Below are 26,427 nucleotides of genomic sequence, written 5' to 3'. Positions count from 1 at the left end.
GGCTTATCATAATGGGTTCTTCATAAGCTCGGTTAAGCGTTTAGAAAGACGGAGGCAGTCCTTCCAGGCAGACACTTCATTACACTGTTTTCATCCTTAACAGGTTGTGGTACTTATGTTCTTTGAGATGCACCCTGAGTGCACTCTTCTGCCGTAATTGCCACAACTTGCTAAGTCGTAACAGCGAGCTCATTCGTTTATTCAGCAGATACATTTTGATTTCTTATTGCGCTTACTAACAGCGCAGTGCATGTTGAAGAAAAGCACAACCCATGGGCTGGTGCTTAGGAAACCCTGCGTGAACGATGGTGCTACGTACACCAGCGACTGTGAGCGAAATGAGTACTGTGGGCTTTTAAAAGAAAAAGGCCACCTGTTAGCCTATCCTAATGGCGTCGCGTAAGGGGTTGGACGAAGGGAAGGAAATGGGTAGTGGTGGGAAAGTACATGGCTAGGAAATGAACTCATGTTTGTGACAGCTCTAGAATGACTTTGGTAATATATAACAAGACTATTTGATGCAGTCCTTTGACTGTATAATTTCAGCTTCTTGACTCATGAAAACCTAGGAAGTTGGGCTGGGAAGATGGCTGTCAGGACATTGTTTGCTGTGCAAACACAAGGACCCGAGTTCAGTCCCCATGACCTGTATAAAAACCTGGTGTATGCAGGGCACCGAACTTGAAACCAGATGTTACCCCAGACACCTCCACCCTGTACTGTACATTAGCTCTAATTTGTGGTTTCCTATTTGCCACTGGTTATATTGGCCCCGTCTCCTTTCTCACCATCATCTCTCCTAAGAATTTGCCTTTACTGAAACATGCACATTTCACATAGAATCCGTGACTGTAGTTAATTGGAAAGGTTTCCTGTTCATTCTCACTGTCCCTCTTCCTGTTCATGTTGTTACATGTGCTACATGTTACCTTCACAAGCTAGAAATTCATTTAACTTATAATTATATACATCTCCATAGTGCTTATTTCTACTAAATATGCTAAACATGGGTAACTCTGAGTACTAGAATTGTTTTTGCTTTTTAGTAAAAATTATTAATTTTGAGTGTGAGTGTGAGTGTGTGTGTGTGTGTGTGTGTGTGTGTGTACATGTGCGTGTGTTTGTCAGTGCATCTCTGGCTCAACTATTTTGAATGGATCCTTGACTTACTTTTGAAAGAAAAGCAATTATAATATTTTTCTTAGTGTTCATTCCGAAGTGTAGCTAAGAAGCACCCTTTTCCTACTGGTATAATAAGTTTTTAAGATTCAGGGCTGGAGAGATGGCCCGCAGTTGAAAGCACTGGCTACTCTTCCAGAGGACCTGGGTTCAGTTCCCAGCACCCACAGTGGCTCACAACCATGTCTAATTCTCGTTTCAGAAGCCCTAATGTGTACTCTGGTCTCTTCAGATACTGCATGCGTGTGGCAAAACACCCAAGTACTAGGATAAAAGGAGGAAGATAAAATACTTTAGAGCTTAGATTTTCACTAGAGCAGACATACCTCAGGTGGGGCTGTGGTGATGGTTGAGTGGGTAAAAGCCCTTTCTACAAGCCTAGGACCTGACTTCAAATCCCAGGAATTCACATACAAAGTGGACATTTAGTACCTGTGTCTATAATCCCCGTACTCTCATAGAGAAGTTGGGGAGGGGGTCACCTAAAGCTTTAGGGCATGCAGGAAAACAGGCTGGAAGGCGAGGACTGATACCCGAGGTTGTTCTCTGACCTCCACATGTGTGCTGTAGTGTGCACATGCCCCATTCATACACATGTGCACACATACATACATATATACAACTGTAATCCCAAGGAGGGAAAATTGCAAAGTGAGAAATGAAAAGCATACTCTGTACATACGTCAGTAGATGGTGACTGGTAAGAAACCTCTGGAGACCGGACCAAACGTTTTAGAAAGGACTTAGTGGAGTCGTATGACTAGAAGTAAGTAAGTAGGTGGGGAAATGATTTTCCTGGCCTTTGTCCTACTCACCATGACCAGGGCAACTCTTATAAAAGAAAGCATCTAATTAGCATGCTTACACATTCAGGGGCCAGTCCATGACCATCTTGGTGGGAAACAGACAAGCAGTGGGCTGGAGCAGTAGCTGAGAGCTTCACATCCTGACTCACGGGCAGCAGGGAGAGAGAGAGAGAGGCGCTGGGCTTGCTGTGGAAACCTCAGCACCCACCTCCAGTGACACACCTCCTAACAGTTCATCAAACAGTTCATCAGTCAGGGACTAAGCATGCTCTTATATGAGCTTATGGGCGCCATTATTCAGGCCACCACAGTGTTTACAAATCAGATTTTTACCGTAGAAGCCACTGTGCTGAGAACCAAGCTGAAAGGTGGTTCAGTTAGATTATTTAGTTAGACTTTGTGATGCTCCAGATTGAACCCAAGGTCTTTCTGGCACTAGGAAAGCACTCTCCCACTGAGCTCCCAGTGTGTGACACTATTCATTCCTGGGGCAACTTGAACAAGCAAACATCTCACTCCAGATAGAGAACTGATGACAGACCAAAGAGAGAATTCCATCGAAGTCCAGATTGGTGAACCAATGGGTTTTATTGGCGTCATTTACAAGAATACAAGTGTGGGCGAGGGGTTCCTTACAGGAGCAGGAAGGACTCAGACACAGCTTACCAAGGCCCACCCGAGCACCGTGACAGCTCACGAAGCCCGAAACAGAGTTCACTGCACAGCCTGCAGGGTGCTTAGCAGGTTGGGGTCTCTCTTCAGGCGGCTCGGCTGGTCTGAGCAGCTCCGTTACTCTGAGAGCATCTCTCAACAGTCCTTATTGATTGAATAAGCTTGGAGAGGGAGGAGCCCAGTGAGTCTGGTCATTTTCAGGGACTCCCTGAATTTGAGCACCCCCACGCTCGGAATGTTTCATTTCCCTGTAGAATGCCCCATGTCTTAGGAAACTTCCCTTCTAGGCAGAATATATCATTTAGGAGGGAACTGCTACAGAACAGCCACATCCCAGACAAAGCCTTTGCCGATCAAGTGGACAGAGACCCGAATGTCAAAGAGTGCACAAGATAAACATTTTTAGCCATGGACTTTTCATTAATAAACTGTGTAAGCTGTGGTCAGGTCTTCAGGGTTCAGCCATCTTCTCAATCTAGGTCAAACCTGTCCCCAGGAAGTGGGTGTCACTGTTTCACTTGGTTACTGTGAAATAACATTCAGTCGCATACAATGTCCTTGCTGTCACAGGCGGTTGGACTAGTTGGCACCGCCTGGGAATGTTTTTGAGATCTGTCTTTATGCTAACAGTTAGCTCTACGTGCTTCCAGATTGAAAACTGCAACTACGCAGTTGAGCTCGGGAAGAACGAGGCCAAATTCTCTTTGGTTGGTATCGCCGGACAGGACTTAAATGAAGGGAATGCAACACTTACCCTGGCTCTGGTGTGGCAGTTGATGAGAAGGTAAAGGCTTGTGTCTTTACAGCAACACAGCTTCCTCCAGCAAACCATCTGAACCAAATACCTAGCTATTTCTGGAGACTCATGAACCTAACATACAATGTGAAATAAATTAATCCTGTAGGAGATTTGCTATTGGTTATACATTTCCAAAATTATGTGGGCTGATCTCTAGCAATCTAATCACTTAACATCAGTGCCTTTTAAATGGCTTTGTTAAGGAGTTGTTTTAAATTTTAAAAACACTATTCGGTAGTGCTTGGCTTTGATTAGTGAGTTTTATAACCTTTGAATGTAAGTAAGTGCAAATGCCAGGCTAAAGTTGGGAACTTTTGGAGACGGGAACTTGCCGTCCTCCAGCTTCAGTCTCACGGGCGCTGGGGTTCCAGGTGGAAACATCACTTGCTTGGCTGTCCTGTTCCGTAAGGGTTGATGTGTGCTATGTGTGAGAACAAATTCCTTCCCCTTGTCTCAAGTTCATCGTTTCTGTTGCAGATACACGCTGAAAGTTCTGTCAGACCTGGGAGAAGGTGAAAAAGTCAGTGATGATATCATTATTAAATGGGTCAATCAGACCCTTAAAAGTGCAAATAAAAGTACTTCTATTTCCAGCTTCAAGGTAATTGAGAAAAATTTTAAAAATTATATCTAAGTTTAATGGAAGGGGTTTTTAATGAGAATTACCTTAGCAAGGTTCAGAATTATATTAGTATTAGACATATAACCCTGGACTTTAGAAAGCATGTACCACCTAGAGATAATTAGAATTCTTGTAGTTTTGATTGGTTATCTGTTGGAAGCAAATGCAGATTAGTGCATTTAATGTGGTGATCTGATGTTAGAAATAGAGTTGAGCCAAAAATCCAGTTGTCAAATGTAAAAAAGAATCTCCAAGGCGTTGGTTGTTTATATAGGACCTGTGATGTTTTGTGCTCCTAGCAGGGGTCTCTGAGGTGCACATCATGTTCAAGGCCCACAGAGGCGGCCAAACCGATTCAAGTGGGGATTGAGCAAACTGGTAGGAAAACAGTTCTTCCCATCCGGCTTCATGGTGCACTTAACACTTCCCTTTGAGCATTTGAGGATGACTCATAAAGCACGGGCATGCAGCCTGCACACACATACACAGCCACTAATCCATGCATCTTCATTGTGTTTGCATGCAAGTTGGTGTTAGCTATGAGTAAGCATGTCTGCTTGAACACGCCCATTCAGTGACCCTGTGTTTGTGATTTTCATTATGTTTTTAAAAGCCCAGCAGTTTCTACTTTAAGAATACCTTTTAAAGTGCCAGTAGATGAAGCCCTAAGCTATATTTAAAGATACTTAACGCATCTTTATTGTTTTCTCTGCCTTCGCTTTTTGTATTTAACTGTGTTTGAGAGTAGCAGAAGTGGCATGTATTGATGAATTCAGTCACTTTATAAAAAGGAAGGCTCCATGCAGTTTAAACAGAATAGATCTTGGGAGAGATACTGCCTGGGTCCTAATTCAAGTGCATCCTTTTTCTTCATTTTTAGCTTGGAAGGCCCTGTGATACTATTGTTGGTTGATTTTTTTTTTTAAACTAACTTTCAGTCTATGATTTGTCTCCATGTCTTAAATATGAAATTTTACAATTTTAAATGTAAAATAGGAATGTGGTATATTACAAGATTCTCTAGTTGGTCATCTTTGAAAATATTATGCTAATGCTATGTACACTTGCATACGTTCTAATACTTATTTTAAAAATCAGGACGGTAGAATGCTTACCCAGCATGTAGGAGGACCTAGGTTTAATTCCAGGTAACAGCAAGCAAATAAATACATAAATAAGTAAATAAATAAATAATCAGATACAGTGAAGAAACATCAGGGACCACAGTAATGTGTTGAAGTATTACTATTAATTATTAATTATCTTAGATCTAGCTAAAGAAAAGGCATAAAGTATAAGAAGTGTATTTAGCCTTCAGTGTTTAACATTAAAGACATTTAATGTTAATGTTAATTTAGTGTTTAACATTAAAGACAAAAACTTATAAAATGAATGTAATATTACTATGGAGTAAATTATAAAATAAAGCAGTACAAATGATTTTGTCACGGGTACAGTCTGGCTAATCTTCCCAACTCAGTGGTCAGTGAGGCGTGGGCAGAGAAAGCAGGTTTGATGGTGAAGTACAGTTTATACCTTCATGAAATGGCCTGAAGAAACTCAGTATAATAAGCACTTAAAAACCTTAGGGGATGGGGGAGGGGGGAGGGAAAGAGAGAGAGAGAGAGAGAAAGAGAATGAGAAAGAGGGGGGTACAAGTTGATTTGAGCATCAGATGGAGGAGGAATTTGAACTGGTGGACCAAAAAAAAAAGGGGGGGGGAGCTAGCAAGCTAGAAGCCTCCACCTTGAATAAAGGCAAGGCTGACAGGATGTTTTCTACAGCTTATTGTACAAAACAGATTGAGTCAAGATGGGGGAGAAATTTGTCCTAGATAAGGGATATTGAGTAAGTGGAGTATGTGAAGATGGTGATTGTTTCAGAAAGAAAAGTCAGCGTATGCAGACAGGACGGGCTAGAAGCCTGGTGTGACTGCAGAGTGTAGGTAGGCCTCCCGGCAGAGCTGTTGTGAGATGGGACTTGTCTTCTTGCTTTGGAGAAGCAGAGGAGAGAGCAACCAGTTCTGGATAATGGGGGCTTGGATAATTTGAGAAAACAGACAACATGTTAAAACAGAATTCAGACTTTGTGATCCATTGAGTGAAAGATGTAGTTGAAAACAGGAATATGTTCTATAAACCCTGTGGTGGAGAAGGTTCCCAGAGAATGTGTGACCTGAAGGTGTAGCTTTACAAAACAGAGATAAGGCAGAAACTTAGATGCTTGATAACCAAAGACAGGAGGTTAAGAACATGGCAGCAGTGGCTTTTTCCCCATCACAGGAGGCATTTGCTGAAGGTCGTCAGGTGTTACTAGTAAGAAAATATTAACCACATTCAAGACAGATGATGTAATTAGGCACTAGAGAAGGCATATTAAGCCTTTTATTTGTAAAGATTTTCCCTCACCAAGAAGAAAGAGACATAGTACTCCAGTGAGTAATAATAACTACAGTGAGACTGTGTAGTACTCCGGTGAATAATAATAACTACAGTGAGACTATTCGCCGTTACTCTAAGCACTCTACACAACTCCAGGAGAAAAAGGTGAGCTTCAGAGACGTTAGTAACTTGTGCTCCACCTTGAGGAAGAACTGGCTTCTTATCAAGGTGTGTCTACTCACAGATTCAAAACCAAACTCTAGTTGTATGGCCCTGGGTTTCACCTGCTACCCATGTGACTGACACATTACTCATTCAGTCCGTAAATAACAGAGCTCACTGTGTTGGGTGGGTGCCTTGTTACCGTGGCTACCAGTGTTTTCAAAGAGCTTACTGTTAAGGAAAGTACACAAATAAGAGAAGAAGCATTGCAGACTGAGGTGTCCACAGTCCTTCGTAAATCAGCTAAGGGGTGGGGAATGGCAGTGCGTGAAGACGTCTGGTGTTTAGAAACCTTGGCAGTTTACACTAGCAGCTGGGCTACATCTGTTGGTGAATAAAACAGAGTATCTGACTTTTCATTTAGTGCCTGTGTGTTCTTGGGCAAGTTCTACTGTTAGTTTCTCTGTGTTTCAGTTTCCCTAAATCCGAGATGGTGATAATGTCTGTCTTAGAGTATTGTTGTAAAACCAAATAAATTAACAAACAGAAAACAACTGTAGCATGTCTGGCACATGGTAAAGGCTTGACCATGCCGCTTGCTAATGGCCCTGCCTACATATAAATATGTGGAGGGATGCCCGCTAAGTCTTAGGAAACTCTCATGGTCACATGCTTATTTTCTCCACTTTTGTTTTAAAACAACAACAACAACAACAATAATAAAATATAGTATCAAATCAAAGGAAAAAGTTTATTATCTTAGAAATCAAGATTATAGAGACTATTTTTGCTTATATAATTTCTTTATGCTTAACTTAAAGGAAAAGTGCTATAAATGTATTTAGATATGGGACTAAGGATTGTCACAATATCCTCTACCCCTTTGCAATAAGATAATGTCTTAAATGATAATGTACAAGTCAGAGGAATCAGAAGATAGGTCTGTTATTTAAGGGTCTGTAGAATCTTTAGAAACAAACTTTTCATTTAATTCAGTAAAAACTTTCCCCATGATAAAACATGAAAAATAGAAGGGGCAAAAATCATTGTTTCCTTTCAAGATTAAAATGCCACAAGTACGTAAACAGTCAAAATAAAGTACAATTAGGTCATTTGTATTTGAATCATAGAATGTAAGAAAAGTGAGCCAGGAAAATTTAAATTTATCCTAAAGGGCCATAGCCATTAAGCTTCTCTTTAGAATGCATCACAGCCTAGAGTCCAGCCTCATGCACAGATTAACAGATTCCTTATCCACCGATAAGGGAGACTAGGCTTGCACTTAGTTTCTCTGCAGTGCTGAAGACGAAGCCCAGGGCATGCCAGGCAAGCTGTACCGTCACACCATTAACAGGGCTCTAATCGTCATTTGCACTGAGAAAACAGGGACAGGTTGCCTTTCAGAATCAGGAAAGACACTAAGCGCCAGGTCTACAGTACCAGCACCATTTAGATGTCAGAGGCCTAATTTTTTTTTAATCTTCCATTTGCACCCCAGAACATGTTTTCTTCTAGAATAAACCAAGTGTATGGCCTTTCAAAGGAACCCCTTGTCACAAAACATTTTTCAAATTATTTTCAGTCATTTATTATGAAGCTGTATTTGGCCAGAAACTGTATTTGTGCCTTTGATTATATTCTAGTAGAAGTCAGGAGTCCTGTGGCATCCCCATCCGAGCTTAGGTAATGATGTGTTTTTGACTTCAGTGGTAGAAATGTGAATTGGTTTAAGTTAAAGAGAAAGGTACTGAGCCAGTAGGTTTCCTCCACACCCACTACTGTGTTGGTATTTAACATGCCAACTTTACCCCAGAGCTGGTTGCCCTCTGAGTTGTATGGCTGATTATGAAAGAGTGTTCATCCCCTCATTCACATTCAGAAGTTGATTTCTGAAAGCTGAATTAACTTAGGGTCAAATAAAGTCACTGAGGTAAACAGGATAGAACTGGGCGCTCTTCATCTTGGAGCTTTCTACTTTATTACTGCCCGGGAACGACAAGTTGCCTCCTCCTCCTCCTCCCCCTCCTCTCCCTTCTCCTTCCCCTCCTCCCCCTCCTCCTCCTCCCCTTCTTCCTTCTCTCCCTCCCCCTCCTCTTCCACCCCTCCTCCCCTTCTTCTTCCTCCTCCTTCCCCTCCTCCCCCTCCTCCTCCTCCCCTTCTTCCTTCTCTCCCTCCCCCTCCTCTTCCACCCCTCCTCCCCTTCTTCTCCCTCCTCCTTCCCCTCCTCCCCCTCCTCCCCCTCCCCTTCTTCCTTCTCTCCCTCCCCCTCCTCTTCCACCCCTCCTCCCCTTCTTCCTCTTCCTCCTCCCCTTCTTCCTTCTCTCCCTCCCCCTCCTCCTCCACCCCTCCTCCACTCCCTCCACTTCTTCCTCTTCTTCCTCTTCCCCTTCTTCCTCCCCCTCCTCCTCCCCCTCCTCCCTCTCCTCCTCCTCCCCTTCTCTTCCTCCTCCTCCCCTTCCTCCACTTCTTCCTCTTCCTCCTCCTCCCCTTCTTCCTCTCCCTCCTCCTTCCCCTTCTCCCTCTCCTACTCCTCTACCCCTCCTCCCTCTCCTCCCTCTCCTCTTCCTCCTCCCCTTCTCTTCCTCCTCCTCCCCTTCCTCCCCTTCCTCTTCCTCTTCCTTCCCCCTTCTTCTTCTTTCTCTCCCTCCTCTTCCTCCTCCTTCCCCCACCCCTTTTTTTCTACATAGGGTTTTTGGTTTTTGTTTTGGTATAGCTCTGGCTGCCCTAGAACTCGCTCTCTAGACCAGGCTGACCTCAAACTCAGAGATTCACCTGCCTCTGCCTCCTGAGTGTTGGGATTAAAGAGGTGTGCCACCAATACCAATACTTTTTTCCTTCATTATCCCCTCCCTGTCAATTGTTTATTAATAAAGCGTTTTGCCTACATGTAGTCTCATACCATGTCCATGTCTAGTGCCTGTGGAGGTCAGAAGTGGGCTTCTGATCTCCTGAAACTGGAACTCAGTTGGTTCTGAGCCACCTCATGGGTGTTGGAAACTGAGCTCAGGTCCTCTGGAAGATCAGCCAGTGCTCTTAAGTGCTGAGCCGTCTCTCCAGCCCTTTCCTGTGATTTTTTAACACAGACATATATTATATACCTGCTTATGTAGTGTGTGCTTTATACATAAAGTTTGCTTAGAATGCATGACCTACCCGTGTTCAGTTTCACTCCTAGAGCACTGGATGACAAGAGCTTTCCTTGAGGCTTACGTCCACAGGAAAGGTATGGACAGCAAAAATATGGGTTCTGTTAGAATCCAGAGAGACGAGGAGTGAGTCAGTGCTGATGGGCAAGCAATAGAGGCTATTTTTCAACCTGAGACCAACAAACCGTTTTCCATATGTAGGCAAGTTGCAAAATCAGTTCCGATCCAGACTGGTTTTTTTTTTTTTTATTTTGACTTCAGTACTCTATTCCCCTAGAGTAGTTGTCCATTTTTAATTCACTCTTGAAGAAACTACAAAATGGAATATCTTGGAGATTCCTGTTAGACTGTCACAGTTCAGATACTTTGTACTTATTGGTGGCTGTGTTAGCCATTTGATCTTTTTGGACTTACGTACTTCATTGTTAAAAGAAGGTATCACTCATTTGCTTCCTGGGATGTAGGGTTAAAACATAACGATATTTAAATCAACAAGAATACCATCTTTGGAAGTGCAGTTTCCTTTCACTATTTCACTTTCCTTTCTGAAAATAGTAAGTCATGCGAATTCATGGTTTACAAAATATGAAATCCTTAATTTAAAACTGCACCAACTCCATCATAAAAGTCATGTTTCATAGAACAGATGTAAGAGTTGGCAAAAGTAGGAATTATCATGACCATAAATCTCATTCAGGTATGGGGCAACTCTCTATACACTATAATTCACATGAAGACTAAAGGAAAATGGCCTATTATATGTGTCGGTTGCAGAAAAGCATAATATTAAGTACAAAGATAACCTAAAGGTTGGTTTCAGTTCTGTGACTATGACCAGAAGAGGCTGACGTTTGTGGCAATTAAAGGTAAGATGTTCATGCATGTCTGTCTTTATTCCCTAGGATAAATCTATTAGTACAAGCTTGCCTGTCTTAGATCTAATAGATGCCATTGCACCAAATGCAGTCCGTCCGGAAATGATCAAGAGAGAACACTTGACTGACGAGGATAAGCTGAACAATGCTAAGTAAGCCCTTCTGGTCTCTTAGACCACCATGATGTTCGATCCTTACAAGGGCATTCTTACCCTTTAAAGTACAGTTTCTGTGGGGAAGTATGATTTTAAAAATAATCATCCTTGGGGTTGGGGATTTAGCTCAGTGGTAGAGCGCTTGCCTAGCAACCGCAAGGCCCTGGGTTCGGTCCCCAGCTCCGAAAAATAGAAAAAAAAAAAATAATCATCCTTAACCTTTTTTGTTAAGTTAATCTTACAAAAAAAAAAAGATTCTTCTGTTAAAGGAACAAAAGATAGATAACAAACCCCAAGATGTCTGTCTTTTCTTTTCAAGATATGCCATTTCAGTTGCTCGGAAGATCGGCGCCCGGATATACGCGCTGCCTGATGACCTCGTGGAAGTGAAGCCGAAGATGGTGATGACTGTGTTTGCCTGCTTAATGGGAAAGGGACTGAACAGACTGAAATAATGAACCATGTACTGTGACCTGTCACATTACACGCATCGAACGTCTCAGTTTACAGAATTTTGAAATGTAGTGGGTATCAAATCAGAATATCTGTATGCTCCAAACAGTTCTGTGTCCAGTAATGAATAATATCTTGTCCATACCAGTTAGAATTTGTCAATCTATTTTTTAGATAACACAATTACCTTAACAATCAACACCAATTCAGGAATGTTTTCAAGCTGCTATTTCATAATTATTTTATTCCCTAAGAGTCTTACCAAAATAAGACTAATCATTCATTTTTCATGGCTCAAAAAAGACCTGTATAAAGTTTTGTCAGATCCTTCTATTAAATTTGTTTGGATTTTTTTGATGTGTTGTTTAATTTTGATTAAAAATGTACCTAAAGTCGTAATCTAACTTTAATTTAATCCTTTTGTTTTTCCTCCTAACTATGTAAAGCGATCTAAAATTTTCTGTAAATTTCTATATCATATAAAAATTTAAAAGGATAAGTATCATTCAGTCAACATTAAACTTTTTAAATATGAGAACTAATTCTTGAATAACCCCCAAGGTTCCCTCTCTTGTATAAGCTCTGGAAACATTTTACTTAAAGTTTGATTATAACTCCATTGCCTCTTTACGTGTCCTAGTTTGATAATATAGCTTTGTCATCAACATCTAGCATAATTTAATATGTTGGTAAGATGTTATATATATGTACTCCTCTAAGTCATCCGAGTTACCCACATTTTCTTAAATGGTATGTATTAAGTGGTCAGCCAGCCATTAAGTATTTATTTTGCCCCCCACAATGTGTGTGACACTTTTCAGTTGTGGATATCTGATATGTGAAGATATGTTTTGCAGATATTAATTATGAATGTGAACACAGTTATTTTTCACCTAATTCCTTTCAAATACTTTCAGCCAAACATTGGATAGAACATCCCAACCGACACTGATCCTATCCTGTTAGCGTCATGTTACACTTCCTGGTTTTAGTCTATAGTGAAACCTACATAATTGGAATCTGCCCACCAAATAAATGGTTTCAGTAGAAAGGTGTGTATAAAAACTAACGTCCGTCGTCGTCGTTTTTCATGGTTTTCACAGCCCTGTGTAAACTGGAAACGTTTAAGGTCTGTGTTCCTCGGGAAGAGTTAAAGCTTGTAGGCTCTTTTCCCAGCATCCTTAGCGGTAGAGAAATTCTGTTCTCCATAGTTGAAGCCCCAAACAAGCTCCCCCCACCTTCCACTTTAGTGCCAGTGAGCAATACTGCTTTGCAACGGAAGTGCTGTCACTTCTCTGTGTGAATGAGCACCTACCTCCTCCTTGTCCACTGACCAACATACATCGGGAGCAAGAGTGTCTGTGTGCTTAGGCTAGACTTTTTTAAATGAACTAACAGGTGGGATTCTGAAATATATTCTTCTACATGAAATTTCTTTGCCTTTTATATTTTGATGATTGTTTTCTTATGTGAAGATATAAGTATGCTTCTGCTCTTTTCCTGAGATGATTTAAATCGCGCCTCTCTTGATTTTTTTCCACTGTCATACTTACTAAAATCATCTGATTTACATGGAATTTAGCACTTTAAGGTGTTCTTTTCTCATGAAGTATATTTAATAAAAATGCTGTGTATGTAGGATGTGTGTTTATTTGATTTAAAGAAAAATATAGAAAGAAAAATATAGGACCTTCAATATTGATCTGTTATGAGCTTATTCCCCCACAAAAGCCTTAGCTCCTAAATGAAGTAATACAAAAGCTGTGTTTCTTTAGTGTTTTTTCTTTCATATAAGAAAAAACTTTTCAATTCTAAAATTTTAATGGTTTTATTACTCTGTGTGTGTGTGTGTGTGTGTGTGTGTGTGTGTGTGATGCCTGTGTATGGGCGTGCATGCGTACATGTGGATATCACAGGACAGACTTGTTGGGTCAGTTTTCTCCTTACACCTTCATGGGATTTGAACTCAGGGCTTGAGGTTTGAACAAGCAACACTTTTGTCCACTGAGCCACCTCACCAGCCCTCATATGAAGACATTTATTAAAGACAAACTGCGTGAGTGTTACAAACTTAGCTTGTGGTGAAATCATTTGAGTGGATAAAAATACTTAGCACAAATTTATTGTTTCCAGTGTCCAAATACCAAAACTAGATTCTTGGGCTTCCACTAAGAAAAGTAGAGTCAATCTTTTGACCTCCATCCTAGTAGAGACAGTCAGCCAATAGCAAGAACTAAGAAGAAATAGTGAGAAGGCAGTGGAAGGAGGGAGGGGGGAGATTTGCTTCGAGAGCTTGAGAACTTGAGAGCAAGGGAGAGGTTATCTGAGAAGCGAGGTAAGGGCTCTCTGAGGGAAAAAAATTTTTTTTGGATTGTGTTCAGCAGTGAAATGCAAAGAGTTGAGTGGGCACTATGAAAAAGAAACAGACAGATGGACAGATGTGCTCTTCAAGTCACAAAGGGAAGAAGGTCATGAAAAGATATAAACAGGACCCTACGTGTAGGACTGAATGTAAATCTGAATTTCTTTCTCCTCTCTGGTTGGAGCTGTGATTGCTCTTTTGTTTGTTTGGTGTTTTACCTCTGACCTGAGGGAGTTGCTTGGAGTAGCATGCTATTTTGAGTTTTTGCATACCATTGTATGTCATAACTCCAACATTGCTCTTCATCTCACATATGCCAAATACGTAGGTGTTGTTAGAATGTCCCAATTTATGCATGTCCACTGAGCAGTTTAATTGTATCTGAACAATACAAAAACCTGTATTATAACACCAGTTTGCCTGAAGTAGGTTCTCTAATGCTTTGGAAGGTTTCCTAAGATTACCACCAGAGGGGGTTGGAATGCCCTCTAATCTTAGAAATTAATCCAGTCCCATATGAGTTCTTTGGATAAAGAATCTTTGTATGGCTGTGAGTTCTTTTTTTTCTTTTTTCTTTTTTTTCTTTTTTTGGGAGCTGGGGACCGAACCCAGGGCCTTGCTCTTCCTAGGCAAGTGCTAGAGCTAAGAACCACTGAGCTAAGAACCCTGAGTTCTTTTATCATTTGAGTTTGTTACTTCAAATACTGAAATTTTGGATGGGTCAGAGTTAGAGTTCTGCTACTGACTAAATGTTTTGCTGAGCAACAACAGAAGTGCATATACAGAAGTAAAAGTGTTCCTCTCTTCCACTGGTCTCACCTTGAGCATCTTGGAAATTTCACCAAATACATACATTTAGAACTGTATTAAACATTACAGGACAATGGCAGAGATTCTAGACAAAAACTAGAACAACTTGAGATCATCGTTTATGTTAAACACAGAAAATGTTTGAAAAAATGACTTTGGCATCAAAGGCTTTTAGAGAAACCTAGAAAGAACATTGGTTTAAAAATTAGGAAATTAAATGTTGAAAGAGAAAGTAATGGAACAAAGCAGTCTGAATGGGAGAGGAAGTATTCCCCTCAAATTTGAGTACATTTATCTATTGCTTTAAAAATCTAAACCTTAGAGTTCAGATTTTCCCTCTAGCGTTGACTGCAGAAAGCAATACAAAATTATTGAAAAGATGTAGTTTTCAAGTCACATTTGCTGAATGTCAGACAGCTGTTGTCTAAATAACATACCTCTTAAAATTAGTTGTGATTAAATGTAACAAATCCAGTGAAAGGACCTGTATGGAGAGTAAGTCCTAAACTGAGCTTATGTAACAGTTATGGTCGCCTTTAACTTAGATGCAAATACATATGTAGTGACTTTAAAAATATCAGGAATATTAGACCATACTAAATCACGAAGATTATTTCCTAAACGGCTTTTAGGAGCAAGGAGAATGTAAACACAAACTCCCAAATCAGGTTGCTTGGCCAGGCTTTAGGACAATTCCGTAAGGGATTTCAAGTAAATGTTAATCCCTCAGAAGCTCCGCGGCACACTGCAGTGTATTTACTTTCTGTGCTGCAGCAGCACCATCACGGCGCTCAGGTGCTCAAAGACGCTGCAGACGCGCCCAGGATGCTAGGCGACCGACCAGAGAGGCGCGTCAGCCCTGAAGCCCCGCCCTGCCTCACCCAGCCCCTACAGACCCCGCCCCCGAGCCCGGCTCCCTCGCAGGCCCCGCCCCGGTGTCGTCGCCTCCGCGGGGCTGAGGATGACGTGAGGAGAAAGCCGCGAACCTCTGTCTCCTGCGGGTGCTGCTGGGCCAGCGGTTCCCACAGCTCCGGAGCCAGACGTACTGCAAAGCGCTCCGCCGAGCTCCTCCGCCGGCCGGCGGCCTCCTCACTCCCTCCCAGGCCGGGCCGCCTCCTGCGCGGCCCCTGCGGCTCCTGGCACGGCCCCGCGCTCGGCTGCCGCCCTGGCGCGCTCCACTCTGTCGTCCCCGGACGGGCGCGGACCAGCTCGACCGGGGCGCCGGCGGCTGGGCAGAGGGCGCTGGCCCCGGGGCCGCGCCAGTGCGGCCACCAACCTGGGGCTGTCGGTGGAGGGCGAATGCTGGTTCCGGGGCGAGGCGACGCCCTTCGGGGCCAACGGGCCGCACACAGATGTGGCCGTGGGAACGACTCACCCGTTTTCCAGCAGCTCTGGGTCGGGGTCGGGGTCGGCGCCCATGGGGGCCCCGCCTCCCTCTCCTGGCCTGCCCCCGTCCTGGGCCGCGATGATGGCGGCCCTGTACCCGAGCACGGACCTCTCTGGCGTCTCCTCCTCCTCCCTGCCTTCCTCCCCATCCTCCTCATCGCCCAGCGAAGTGATGGCGCTGAAGGATGTGCGAGAGGTGAAGGAGGAGAACACCTTGAATGAGAAGCTTTTCTTGCTGGCGTGCGACAAGGGTGAGAGCTAGGCCCCCTTCGCCACCTCAGGACACCCCTAGCACCCATTCCCTGGCTTCGGTCCCTGCCTCAACTTACTCCTGGCACTCTGGCTTTTTTCTTGCGTGCAGCGGCTGTTCCCACATCAGTGCAGCCCGCAGGACTTCTGCCTAATTGAGCTGGAGCAGCAGGCAGGTAGGGCGGGGGTGGTGGACTCCCGCAGGCGGGAGTCTTGATCCCAAAGTTTCTCCACTTCTGTCACTGATAAACTCTAGTTTGGAGTTACTTCTTCCTTTGGAGCCAGAGGCTAGTTTTGGACCTTCTAATCCGAAAATTCTACCAATTTCCCTTATGATTTCTCTGATTTATGGGCTGTCACCTTGTAGGTTTTTTTTTTTGTTTTGTTTTGTTTTTTTTAAAGACTTTTCCTTCGGTTTAGCATCTGCCAGCGAGTGCCTTAGCCTGTTACAGTTGAGTGGTATCCCATTATCCTAAACACAAAATAATACGAAATAAGGCTAGACACGAAAAAAGACACGAACTTTCCCCAAATTTCTGGAACCCCCTTGAGTGTTGATATTTATTAGGGAGAAAGGTTTATTGCTTCAGAGAGTTGGAAGGAGGCAAAGGTAGTAAGAAAAAAAAAAGAAGTAAGTGTGGGCAAAATAATGTGGAACATGCAGTTTTTGAATGTAGAAACTGACCAGTTTATGCCCACATGAAAAGACAATCGTGGTTTCAAGTGGTGGGGGAGTGGGGACTTGATTGCTCTCAGATTGCTTTTATCTCCTGCCTGAAAAAAAAAAGTATTAAAACACTCTCATTCCTCAATTAAGCAGTTGGATGTTGAAAGTCTTGTGTTTATTTGGGACAACTTTGTTGGAACCATGTAGACTTCTGAAACCTACTTCTGGAGGCCAGCTCACACTATGGGAAAACTAGTGACAGACGTTTTTGTTTTTATTCACATATAGTGAAGTCAACAACATCTCCCTAAACTTTTTAAAGCATTTGGAACAGGTTTGTTTGTTTGTTTGTTTTACATGACTACGCTTAATCTTAGCCAGGCCAAAAAGCAATCCCTTCTTAACAATTTCACCAAGGAGTTAGAGATGGGATGAATGGGGAGGACAGACTTTTATTTGTCCCCTGGATTCATCCTAATTGTCCTCTGTCACCTTTGTGGTAGGCTCCCTACATTGCAAGGAAGGATGCTTTGATTAAGTTTCTATAGCTGCTTTGCATACCTCAGGGCTCAGGATGCTTTCAAAATGTGCTATATTTCCTGGAGAATATACGGCCGCTGTTGTATTAACACCTTCCTTAATATCTTTAGTGGGACTTTCTGTTTTCCCTATTTGGGAGGAGATTTGAAGGGTGTGAGGTTAGGGAGGAGAGTGGTTTGGGCAATTAAAAAGCAGAATCCTGAGTATTGTTGAGAAGTTGTAATTGGTAGTCAGCAGCTAATATAAAGATGTGTATGATGAGGGAAATAATTTGCATAAAGGAGAGGTGATGAGAGTGTAATTAGCAAGTATTTTCTGTATAGCTCACAAGGGTCACTCGTTACAGAACTTAAGCAGAAATTTTGTTAATCACCAAAGCTGTAGAATGCACCAGTTGAGATGTGTACCCTGGGAAGTGGTTCACAGTTGTTTTAATGCGGATGGTGGAGCAGCTAGCTGCCTTGCTGGCACATCTACTGACCTCATGGTGTGTTTCTGTTGATTATTTTTAGCTTGCTGCTCCTTGCCATGCTATCAAAATATATACATGAAGTTCTTAATTGTTTTAAGGCATTGGACAAAGAGCTCTATCAATGAGTTACTGATGTCAACTTACTGACTTCATTAGGATTTTTTTTTGTAATAAAGATGTTTTCTTTATGTACAGTAGTGAGGAACAGTGAGGGCAAAAATGTATGTTTATGTACATAATAGATCTCACTGAGCCAATGTTCAGTTTAACTTAAGTGGCCTAGACGAGATTTGGAAGGTAGGACATCCCTAGTTCTCTCTCTCCTGGGAAGTTAAAAGCAAATTACCCACGTGAACCATCAGGACATCGTGTGTTATGAGGCTGAAGGACGTTTAAAGGTTAAATGTGAAGGCACGAGCACTGTTTTAATCCGAGTTTCTCTTGCCCCTAGTATTATAAACTTCAGACGGATTCCACCAAATTTAATGATGCTGAGAAGCTTAAGACTAGGAGTGATAGTTTAATACAGGAAATGAGAAGTTCAAATGTACTTAGAGGCAATAACTCATAACATTAAAAAGCCAAAGTGAACATTAGGACCCTACCATTCCTGCACCAAAGCATTTACTTATGAGTTTCAGTAGGATTTCTTTGGTTCCAATGCTTTTTCTTAATCTTTTTTAATAATAAGTGGAGATATTATAAATAGAATGTTATAATTCCATGTTGAATGTATTTTGTAGCAAGTTGGTTTGAAAAGATTTATACATTTTTTTTAAACACAGAAGGTTTCCACACTTCACAACTATCCTCAAATCTGGTTTGGGTCTGTAGTCCATCTTGGTCTGTAATCACTATGTAAGTAGCCTGGGCTGGCCTCAAAGGTGCAGCAGCCCTTCTGCTTCTGCCTCCTGGGTGCTGGAATTATAGGCATGAGCCACCGCATGTAGCAAAACTGATCAACATTAATGCTGTTGTCATTTCAGTAATGGTGAAATTTATCACCATATGTTGGAAAGCCAAATGAGAAGCCAGTGAGGAAATAGAGAATCATCTTTCCTAACTGATATTGTAACACTTATCTACTGTATTTCTCCCAAGGATTTATTGGAGTTGGGCAGAGGAAATTTATCATTGAGATACATATTATCACATATAGTATAGCTAGCCCAGTTTCCAGTGGATTTCATAGAGCCCAGTAAAATTTGTGTCCATTGAGGATGTTAGAAAGCCACAAGTTTTAAGATTAATATGCTTTGAACTTAACAGAATGGATTGAAGAGGAAGGGCTAGAACATGGGTGATTAACTGATCCCTAAGCCAAATCTAACTCTTTTTGCAAAGCCTGTGAGCTAAGTCTGGCTTTTACATTTTATATTTTAAGTACTTGGGAATATTTCTAATTAAAAGAAAAGTTTTATAACAAGAAAATCCTATGAACTATGAAAAGTTTTATTGGAACACATCCTCATTAGTTTCCATATGCTCTATGTCTGCTTTGATGCGAAAGGGTCTGAGTACACTTGTGACTGAGATACCATGTCCCACAAAACGTAGCAAATTTTAGTGCCTGGCCCTTTTTCAGAACAATTTTGTTGACCCCCTTTGTTAAAGTATAAAGCATTGTATGAGTAACACAGAAAAGAACCCAGTGTGAACTGAATCCAACTTCATTTTGGATAAAGGAAACTAGTTGTTTAAAGGGTTAGAGAGGAGTGTGAGTAGGGCTTCAGGGAAGTGAAAAATTATAAAGCAGCAAGGAAAATTTACAAAAAGTGGGTGCTTGATTTATGGGAAACCAATGTGGACTTGCTATCTGGCACTAAGGGGGCTTAGATGGTTATCCTTTCAGAAGGGCCAGTAAACAGGCCTCCATCTTCAATGCTCAAATGAACTGAGAGTGACACATTGGCAGCCATGACTTTTCCAGGGAATGCATTTATAGAGAGTCAAGCTAGTAATCCAACCTAGAGCTGTTAGAAAGCATGTTAATGTTTTGTCCAAGTCTTCATGGGCTATGATTGAAGCCTGGTAGGGAGGGGGAAAGAAGCATTAGCTTGCTTAGGATTTGGTCAAAGAGAAAACTTTTCAGTAGGCATATCAGTCAAGAGTCTTTCACTGCCCAGAAGGGTGGTATCGGTTTGGATGAGGGTTAGCTGTGTCACAGGGACAGGGAAATGAGCATGGGAGATGCTCTAGAGATTGGGCTGAGATGACTTGCTGTTGCATTGGTGCAGTAGCTATGGAGTCGACTGAAAAAAATATTTCTTTTTTCTTTGTTGAACAAAGACAAGTATCTAGTGGCTGGGGAGGTAGCTTGGCAGATAAAGTGCCTGCTGTGCAAGCCTGAAGGTAGGAGTTTGACTGTCCAGCTTCCATGTAAAAAGCAGAGTGTATTGAAGAGTCTGTAACTCTGGGCAAGCAAATCCCTGGAGCTTGGTGGGAGCCAGTCTAGCCAATCAGTGAACTTTGAGCTCAGGGAGAGATCTCCACTAGCAGGGGCTGGGGAGATAGGGTGGAGGTAGAGGAAGCCCATCCTGGACCTCCAGGCCCCTCATTGGAACCCACATAGACAGGAATATTCACACATATACTTCTCACAGACACACAAATAAAATTAAAGTTTAAGAACAACTATATCATGACAGGAGATGTGACTTGCAAGCAGTTTCCCTAGGCAGGAACAACATCATGTGGCATAGCAGGCATTGTTACTGGCATCTGGGCTGTTAGCTGCCTCTTTCCTACAGTGTGTATTCGTCCTCACAGTGAACAGCTTTCTTGTCTCTACGATATATCGCTTAAATGACTTGCAAATATAAACTGTAGTTATGAAGGAACAGTTAAGAAGTGGCTGAAAGTATGGCAGAATTAATGAGACTAAATAACCTTAGATGTAGATCCCCTGGATATGCCCGAATAGCAGAGCAAGCTTTATGGGTAGCATTTTCCTGTCCCTATGCTTAGAGTCAGATTTATCTGAAGTATTTTTAAATGTTACTTTTTAGCAGTAGTGATTACTGGATTATTTGGCCACTCTTGGTATAGCTGAAGAGTTAAGAACATCACTTCATCAGTGGGATTTAAATGTTAATTGATGCTATGGGAGAGTTATTTCATGACTACTTTTTTATTCTTGAGAGACCTAAGGAGATGTGTTGTCAAGAAGACTTATTATTCAGCTTTTAAAATATACAGGGACTGTTAGCAGACATTGCAAATAATAGAAAGCTTTCAGTTTTCACAAATGAAATCTGCTACCTTAGTTGCAATATTGTTTTTCTTACTCATTTAGTCTAATGTTTTCTCTCTGTGCATCATGAAATTCTTCTTCTCTCCCTCCAGTTTTCACTCTGATCATCCTGTCCAATCTTACTCACAGACATCTAAAGAGGAACTACATGTAAAACCGTTTGTTTTGTGTTTACAAAAGTAAAATGAAACAACTATCCCACTGCTGTCTTTCTCTAAGGAGAGTTGCCCTTGGGTTTTATTTCTTTACTTTCCCCCCCTCACAGTCTCATTAGTGGGCAAATATAATAGGCCTTTGGTGACAGCAATTCCCATTTTCCTCACATGGAATGACAATTTTGTGGTGGCAGAAGACAACCTACCTGCTCCTGGTAGATCAAGTAGTCATAATAGGCTCAACTTGGCTTTTTGTGAGCTGAGTGTTTTCTGATTATTAATACTCTACACCTCATCTTCCTTAACAAGATGGCGCGCGCACATGTGTGTGTGTGTGAGAGTGTGTAAGTGTGTGTGTGTGTGTGTGTGTGTGTAAGAGGGAGGGAGGGGAAAGAGGTGTGGAGGGAGGGGAGGGAGGAGGGAGGAGTAAGAACATTTAGGTGCCCTTATTGTACATACGGTCATGTTCATATCACGTTTTAAATGTATGCTTTTCCTCTTTCTAATATCTTCTACCTCTGGTCTCCATTTTAATCAATCTGATACATGAGTAAATGTGTATGTATTTGAGATCTAAAACTAATTTCTTTTTAAGTTTCATTTTATTTTTCTATAGTAGCTGCCAGTCTGTATTTTGGGGTATTCTATATTAAACTGTTTTACTTATCTTGTGTAAGTTTTTCTCCTTATACGATCAGGTTAAGAATTTTAAACTAGAGATTTTTATTACATGCTACACATTTATCTTTTTCTACTCCTGTTTTATATTTGCTGCTTGTATCTGTATTATTTTTATCAAGATATACTTTTTTTCCAGGAAATGTTCACATTTTCTGTGCACATGTCCACATGCAAAGCAAAAATAAGTTTAGGTATTTTTAATCTTTTAATTCAGCAGGATAAAATTTTCTTTATAGAATTCTTGCTTAATGTCTTAAATATTAAATTATGTTTGTATATTGTTATTTAGGTGACTATTATATGGTTAAAAAGATTTTGGAGGAAAACAGTTCAGGTGACTTGAACATAAATTGCGTAGATGTGCTTGGGAGAAATGCTGTTACCATAACTATTGAAAACGAAAGCTTGGATATACTGCAGCTGCTTTTGGACTACGGTTGTCAGGTACAAGGCTAGATGATTTTATCCAGTAGCTCCTAAGAAATGTTAGCTGTGCCTTGCTTTCATGCCCCTTCTAGCTTACTCTCCTTTCCTTTGCTTCAGTTTCCTTTCTTCCTCTGTCTTTCATCTTCTACTTATTTTTAAGCCACTAAAAAGTTTACAAAGCAAACCCGAGTAAGCTTTTTAAAATGTAACATTATAAATTTATTCATATTTTTTCTGCTTCCTTTCCCTACATTAGACGGAAGTAAACTATCAGGAATTATTAATGACGACATTATTTTTATTACTGATAGGATTACTATTTGTATTATATACCTAAAAATAGTACAAGTGTTCTAGAAGTGCCAGGGGACAGGACTTTTTCTGTGACCTGTGTTATTTATAGGCACATGAATAAATGTTCCTCACAAAACAGTTTATAGTTCAATTTGGTTTTCTAAGTTTTATTATGTTTTCCTCTTTGTTTGGAATTTAGTGTTTGCTTTCATCTAAAGATGAATGGTCTGTGTTTTACAACCGGAGAGGGTAGAACTTTCCATTTGTCTTTGTATCAGTTAAGGTAGAGAAGCAGACATGCATGTACATTTTGAAGATATAATCTAATAATAGCATCATTTCCTGTCCCTTTTTGGCTCACTCATGATAAATAGCATAGGAACTCTGGCTCTTCTGTTATAGCTGTAATGAGGCAGAGCCTTTTAGTTACATCAGGAAGCACTCACAGCATATTGTTTTAGTTACTGTAGGTGATTTTTGGTACATCCTTATTATTTATATTATAATATGGTATCATGACTGATATATAAGCCTATATGTATATATATGCATGTGCACACACACAGACACACGGACACACAGACACACACACACCGTATAGAAACGGGAATTGGGTGTCCAGTCACTTAGCTTTCTAGAATACGAGAAACTAAATCAAAGGGCTTCTGAGCTGCTAGAATAATTTTGCTAAAGTTAAATGTAGTTGAAAAGCACATCTTTAAAGTCTATATTTTTTCATTTTAGATTTCATTTTTAACTTAATTCTTTATTTTTCTCATCTGAAGAGAATAAAGAAAGGCAGTGAAAGGGGTGTTAGAGCAGTAGCTGGACAAAATGACGCCTGGGACCACTCACACTGCTTCATTAGAGATTGTTAGCACTGCATGTCTGCTTGGTGGTTATGCTTTCTAACAGTGGGTTAGCATCAGTAAGGGAAGTTAAATTATATCACTAGCTAACACCTTAGATGAAAGCACATATATGTATGTATGTATGTGCGTGTGTATGTGTGTGTGTCTTATAAAAGGAGAAAACTCCCATTAAAATTATTTAAAATTTAAAGTTAAACACTTAAAGGCATAAGCTTCAGTTACCTAGGAATTAAGGTTATAAAGAAATAAGCCACTGATGATTTGGGATAAGAAATGCTATGGTGCAATAACGATATTTACATACACAGTTTTTGTGTATCTAATAATTCTGCAGTGCACATGGTTCTTTCATATTCTTGATCACATTTGAACATCACAGTCAGACTATCCAGATACTCTATTTTATAGATTAGAAAACTAAGGCTCAGAGTCATAAAATCAGTAAAGGCAAAGCTAAGGTTTGAATTTAACCTTCTGACTGCAAACCCCATGCGCCTTCCAGTTCTCCATATTCTGTCTGAGTTACCTGTGTCTCATTCTGTCAGTCAACAAATGTCAGAGACCTTTGGCTGCTTGTGATGGTGGAAAGGGGTAAGAGAGATTTTCCTTCTTCCCAGTGGATCTTAAAATTAAGTAGACAGCTAACGCACATGTGGATTACAAAGGGATTTAAAGCTAAGGCTGTATTTTATGTACTGAGTTGTAACAATGCTTGATGCTTGTGTATTGTTTGCAGTTACAAAACTGGAAACTTGGTGTTTTATCTTGGGTTGTATCTGTGGTTCTCAAACAAATAACTTTGCCTGCACCCAGGGATATTTGGCAGTATCTGGAGACATTTTTAGTTTCACAGTTGGTGGGCAGATTATCTTGTGGGTAAGTGCTATTGATGTTACTGCACATACCACAACACACAGGGAGCTAGTACAGCAACATCCAAACCATATCTCACCCTCATGTCAGTAGAGCTGCTTTGAAAAGCCCTAATTATACTTAAATGTTTGCACTTCATCATAAATGTCTTAGCAATAATAATAATAATAATAATAATAATAATAATAATAATAATAATAAACTATTGTGGGTTGGAACAATCAAGAAAACTGGCTTCTGTGTAGCATGTGTGAAGCCCTGCATTTGATTCCTGGCACTGAAGGGGTGGAGGAGGCTCTTATTTTTATTTATTTTTTTTAATATATGGAAACAGGAAAAACGGTTTGATGGATAGAAGCACTTGCTACTCTTGCAGAGGACTCTAGTTCTGTTCTCAGTATCTACATCAAGTAGTTCATAACTCCAGCTGTGGGAGGCTCTGATGCCTTTGGACCTCTATGAGCACCCGCATTCACATGCACATGCTGCTCACCTTTGAGACAATTTCTGTGTGTAGCCTGGTACTTGCTCTATAGACCAGGCCGTCCCCAAACTCAGAGATCCACCTGCCTCTGCCTCCCAAGTGCCACCACCACTCACCTAAAAAAATACATTTTAAACATTTTAACAAAGATTTCACTGGAAAAATGTCTTTTGAGCTCGTCCTGGAAATAGTAGCATTAGGCTGAAAAGATGGCTCAATGGGTAGGAGCAGCCTTTGCTCTTATAGAGGACCTTGGTTCAATTTTTACCATCTCTCTGTAACTCTAATACCAGGAAATCCAGTGCCCCCGTCTGGCCTTTAAGGGCACAAGACAGACATGTGATTCACAGACAACAGACATACATGAAGATAAAACGCTCATGTTTGTAAAATAAAATTTAAAAATAAAAAATATTTACATTGTTAACTTTGTGCTGTTTTGTGCCAGTGGGCTTGACTTTCTGATCTTCAGAAAGATAATTGACTTGTCTAGAGTTACTCTGTAAATGACAGATTTGAAATCCGCACCTGGGTTCTGGCCCTAGAGCCCATGTTCTTCCTGTTACCTAAGTCTACTCTCAAGTACTTAGAGGTATTTGAGGAACAAGGGATTCAGGAAAGAATGTATGCAGATATGTAAAATGTGTCTCTTGAGGTATTGAATTCAGTCTTTAAAACAAAATACTGGGTTTGTAATATAAAGGAAATTCTCAGGAAAATGGCTGAAATAAAACTGATAGGAAAGGCCTTGAATGGGAGGGTGAATATTTGTGTTTTATGTTATAGTAAGGTATCTTTGATGCGTTTTGATAGAAGTGTGAAAGATGTATTGTGTTTTAGATAGACGAACATAGTAATCACGCTAAGACAAGACTAGGAAGACCAGGAGGGCCCATGTGAGCAATTTTTGTAGTACTTCAGGTGAACATTAAGGTGTGAATGGAAGAGTGGCTGTAAGAGAGATCGTAGCTATCATGAAGGGGGCTTGAGGAATCCAAGAGCTTTATTAATCTTAAATGTGGGTAACTAGGAGAGAAAACTAGCAAATGAGAAGAGAGGTCAGGCTTGATGGGAAGGAGTACAATCTCCAGGCTCTAACTTTGCTTGTTTGGGGCTGTCTGACAATTACCAAGGGGTCATAAAAAGGATGGTGACCCTGTATATCTTTAGAATGGCTGGTACTACAGAGCAAAGAGTACCATGGAGTCATTCTTGGGGAGCATTTATGTTTAATAAAGGGCACTGGAAAGAGGGTGTTGTATTTTAAAAGATCAAATGAGTTATTGACAGTTTTTGGTTAGTTTGAATGGTGATGTGAAAGCCAAAGGGAAATTTTAGTTAATTAATTAATTAATTAATTAATTAATTAATTTTTGCTTAGAAATTAAGACACAAAGGGAGAGAAAAAAGTCATGGGACTTTCAAAGTATAGTACTGATAGATTTAGGGACCATGATGTACATCAATTGAGAATATTGACAGTCGGGCTATGTGGGACTGACGCTCCGGTGGAGGAAGGACCTGGTTCTTACAGAGTATCCCAGAGCGTTACTGTGTGCCGCGCAGTGGGAGTTAAGTTTAGAAAGAACTAGCTTTGAGCACTGAGTGGGAGGAAGCTGTGGGAGTTGCTAGGCAAGTTCTGAGGCAAGAAGG

General features: G+C 41.0%; 2 protein-coding genes across 10 annotated transcripts in view; both read left to right on the top strand.

Annotated features, from left to right (window-relative positions):
- Positions 1 to 12,888, top strand: part of Pls1 (plastin 1) — a 110,335-nt gene extending 97,447 nt beyond the window's left edge. For all 6 annotated transcript variants that reach the window (NM_001433806.1, XM_087562289.1, NM_001108178.3 and 3 more), the window contains 4 exon segments: positions 3,308 to 3,441; positions 3,934 to 4,057; positions 10,670 to 10,794; positions 11,117 to 12,888. In NM_001433806.1, the coding sequence (NP_001420735.1) occupies positions 3,308 to 3,441; positions 3,934 to 4,057; positions 10,670 to 10,794; positions 11,117 to 11,252 (519 nt within the window). In that variant the 3' untranslated portion in view covers positions 11,253 to 12,888.
- A 2,474-nt stretch (positions 12,889 to 15,362) lies between these two features.
- Trpc1 (transient receptor potential cation channel, subfamily C, member 1) overlaps positions 15,363 to 26,427 on the top strand; it is a 45,055-nt gene continuing 33,990 nt past the window's right edge. For 2 of the 4 annotated variants that reach the window (NM_053558.3, NM_001413355.1), the window contains 2 exon segments: positions 15,372 to 16,059; positions 22,115 to 22,269. In NM_053558.3, coding sequence (NP_446010.2) covers positions 15,888 to 16,059; positions 22,115 to 22,269 — 327 coding nt within the window. In that variant the 5' untranslated portion in view covers positions 15,372 to 15,887. 4 annotated transcript variants of the gene reach the window in all.

Source organism: Rattus norvegicus, chromosome 8, assembly GCF_021556685.1.
Source record: "Rattus norvegicus strain SHRSP/BbbUtx chromosome 8, alternate assembly SHRSP_T2T, whole genome shotgun sequence".
Taxonomy (NCBI): Eukaryota; Metazoa; Chordata; class Mammalia; order Rodentia; family Muridae; genus Rattus; species Rattus norvegicus.
Note: the sequence above shows the minus strand (reverse complement) of the source record. Positions and strands in the feature narration are given on the sequence as shown.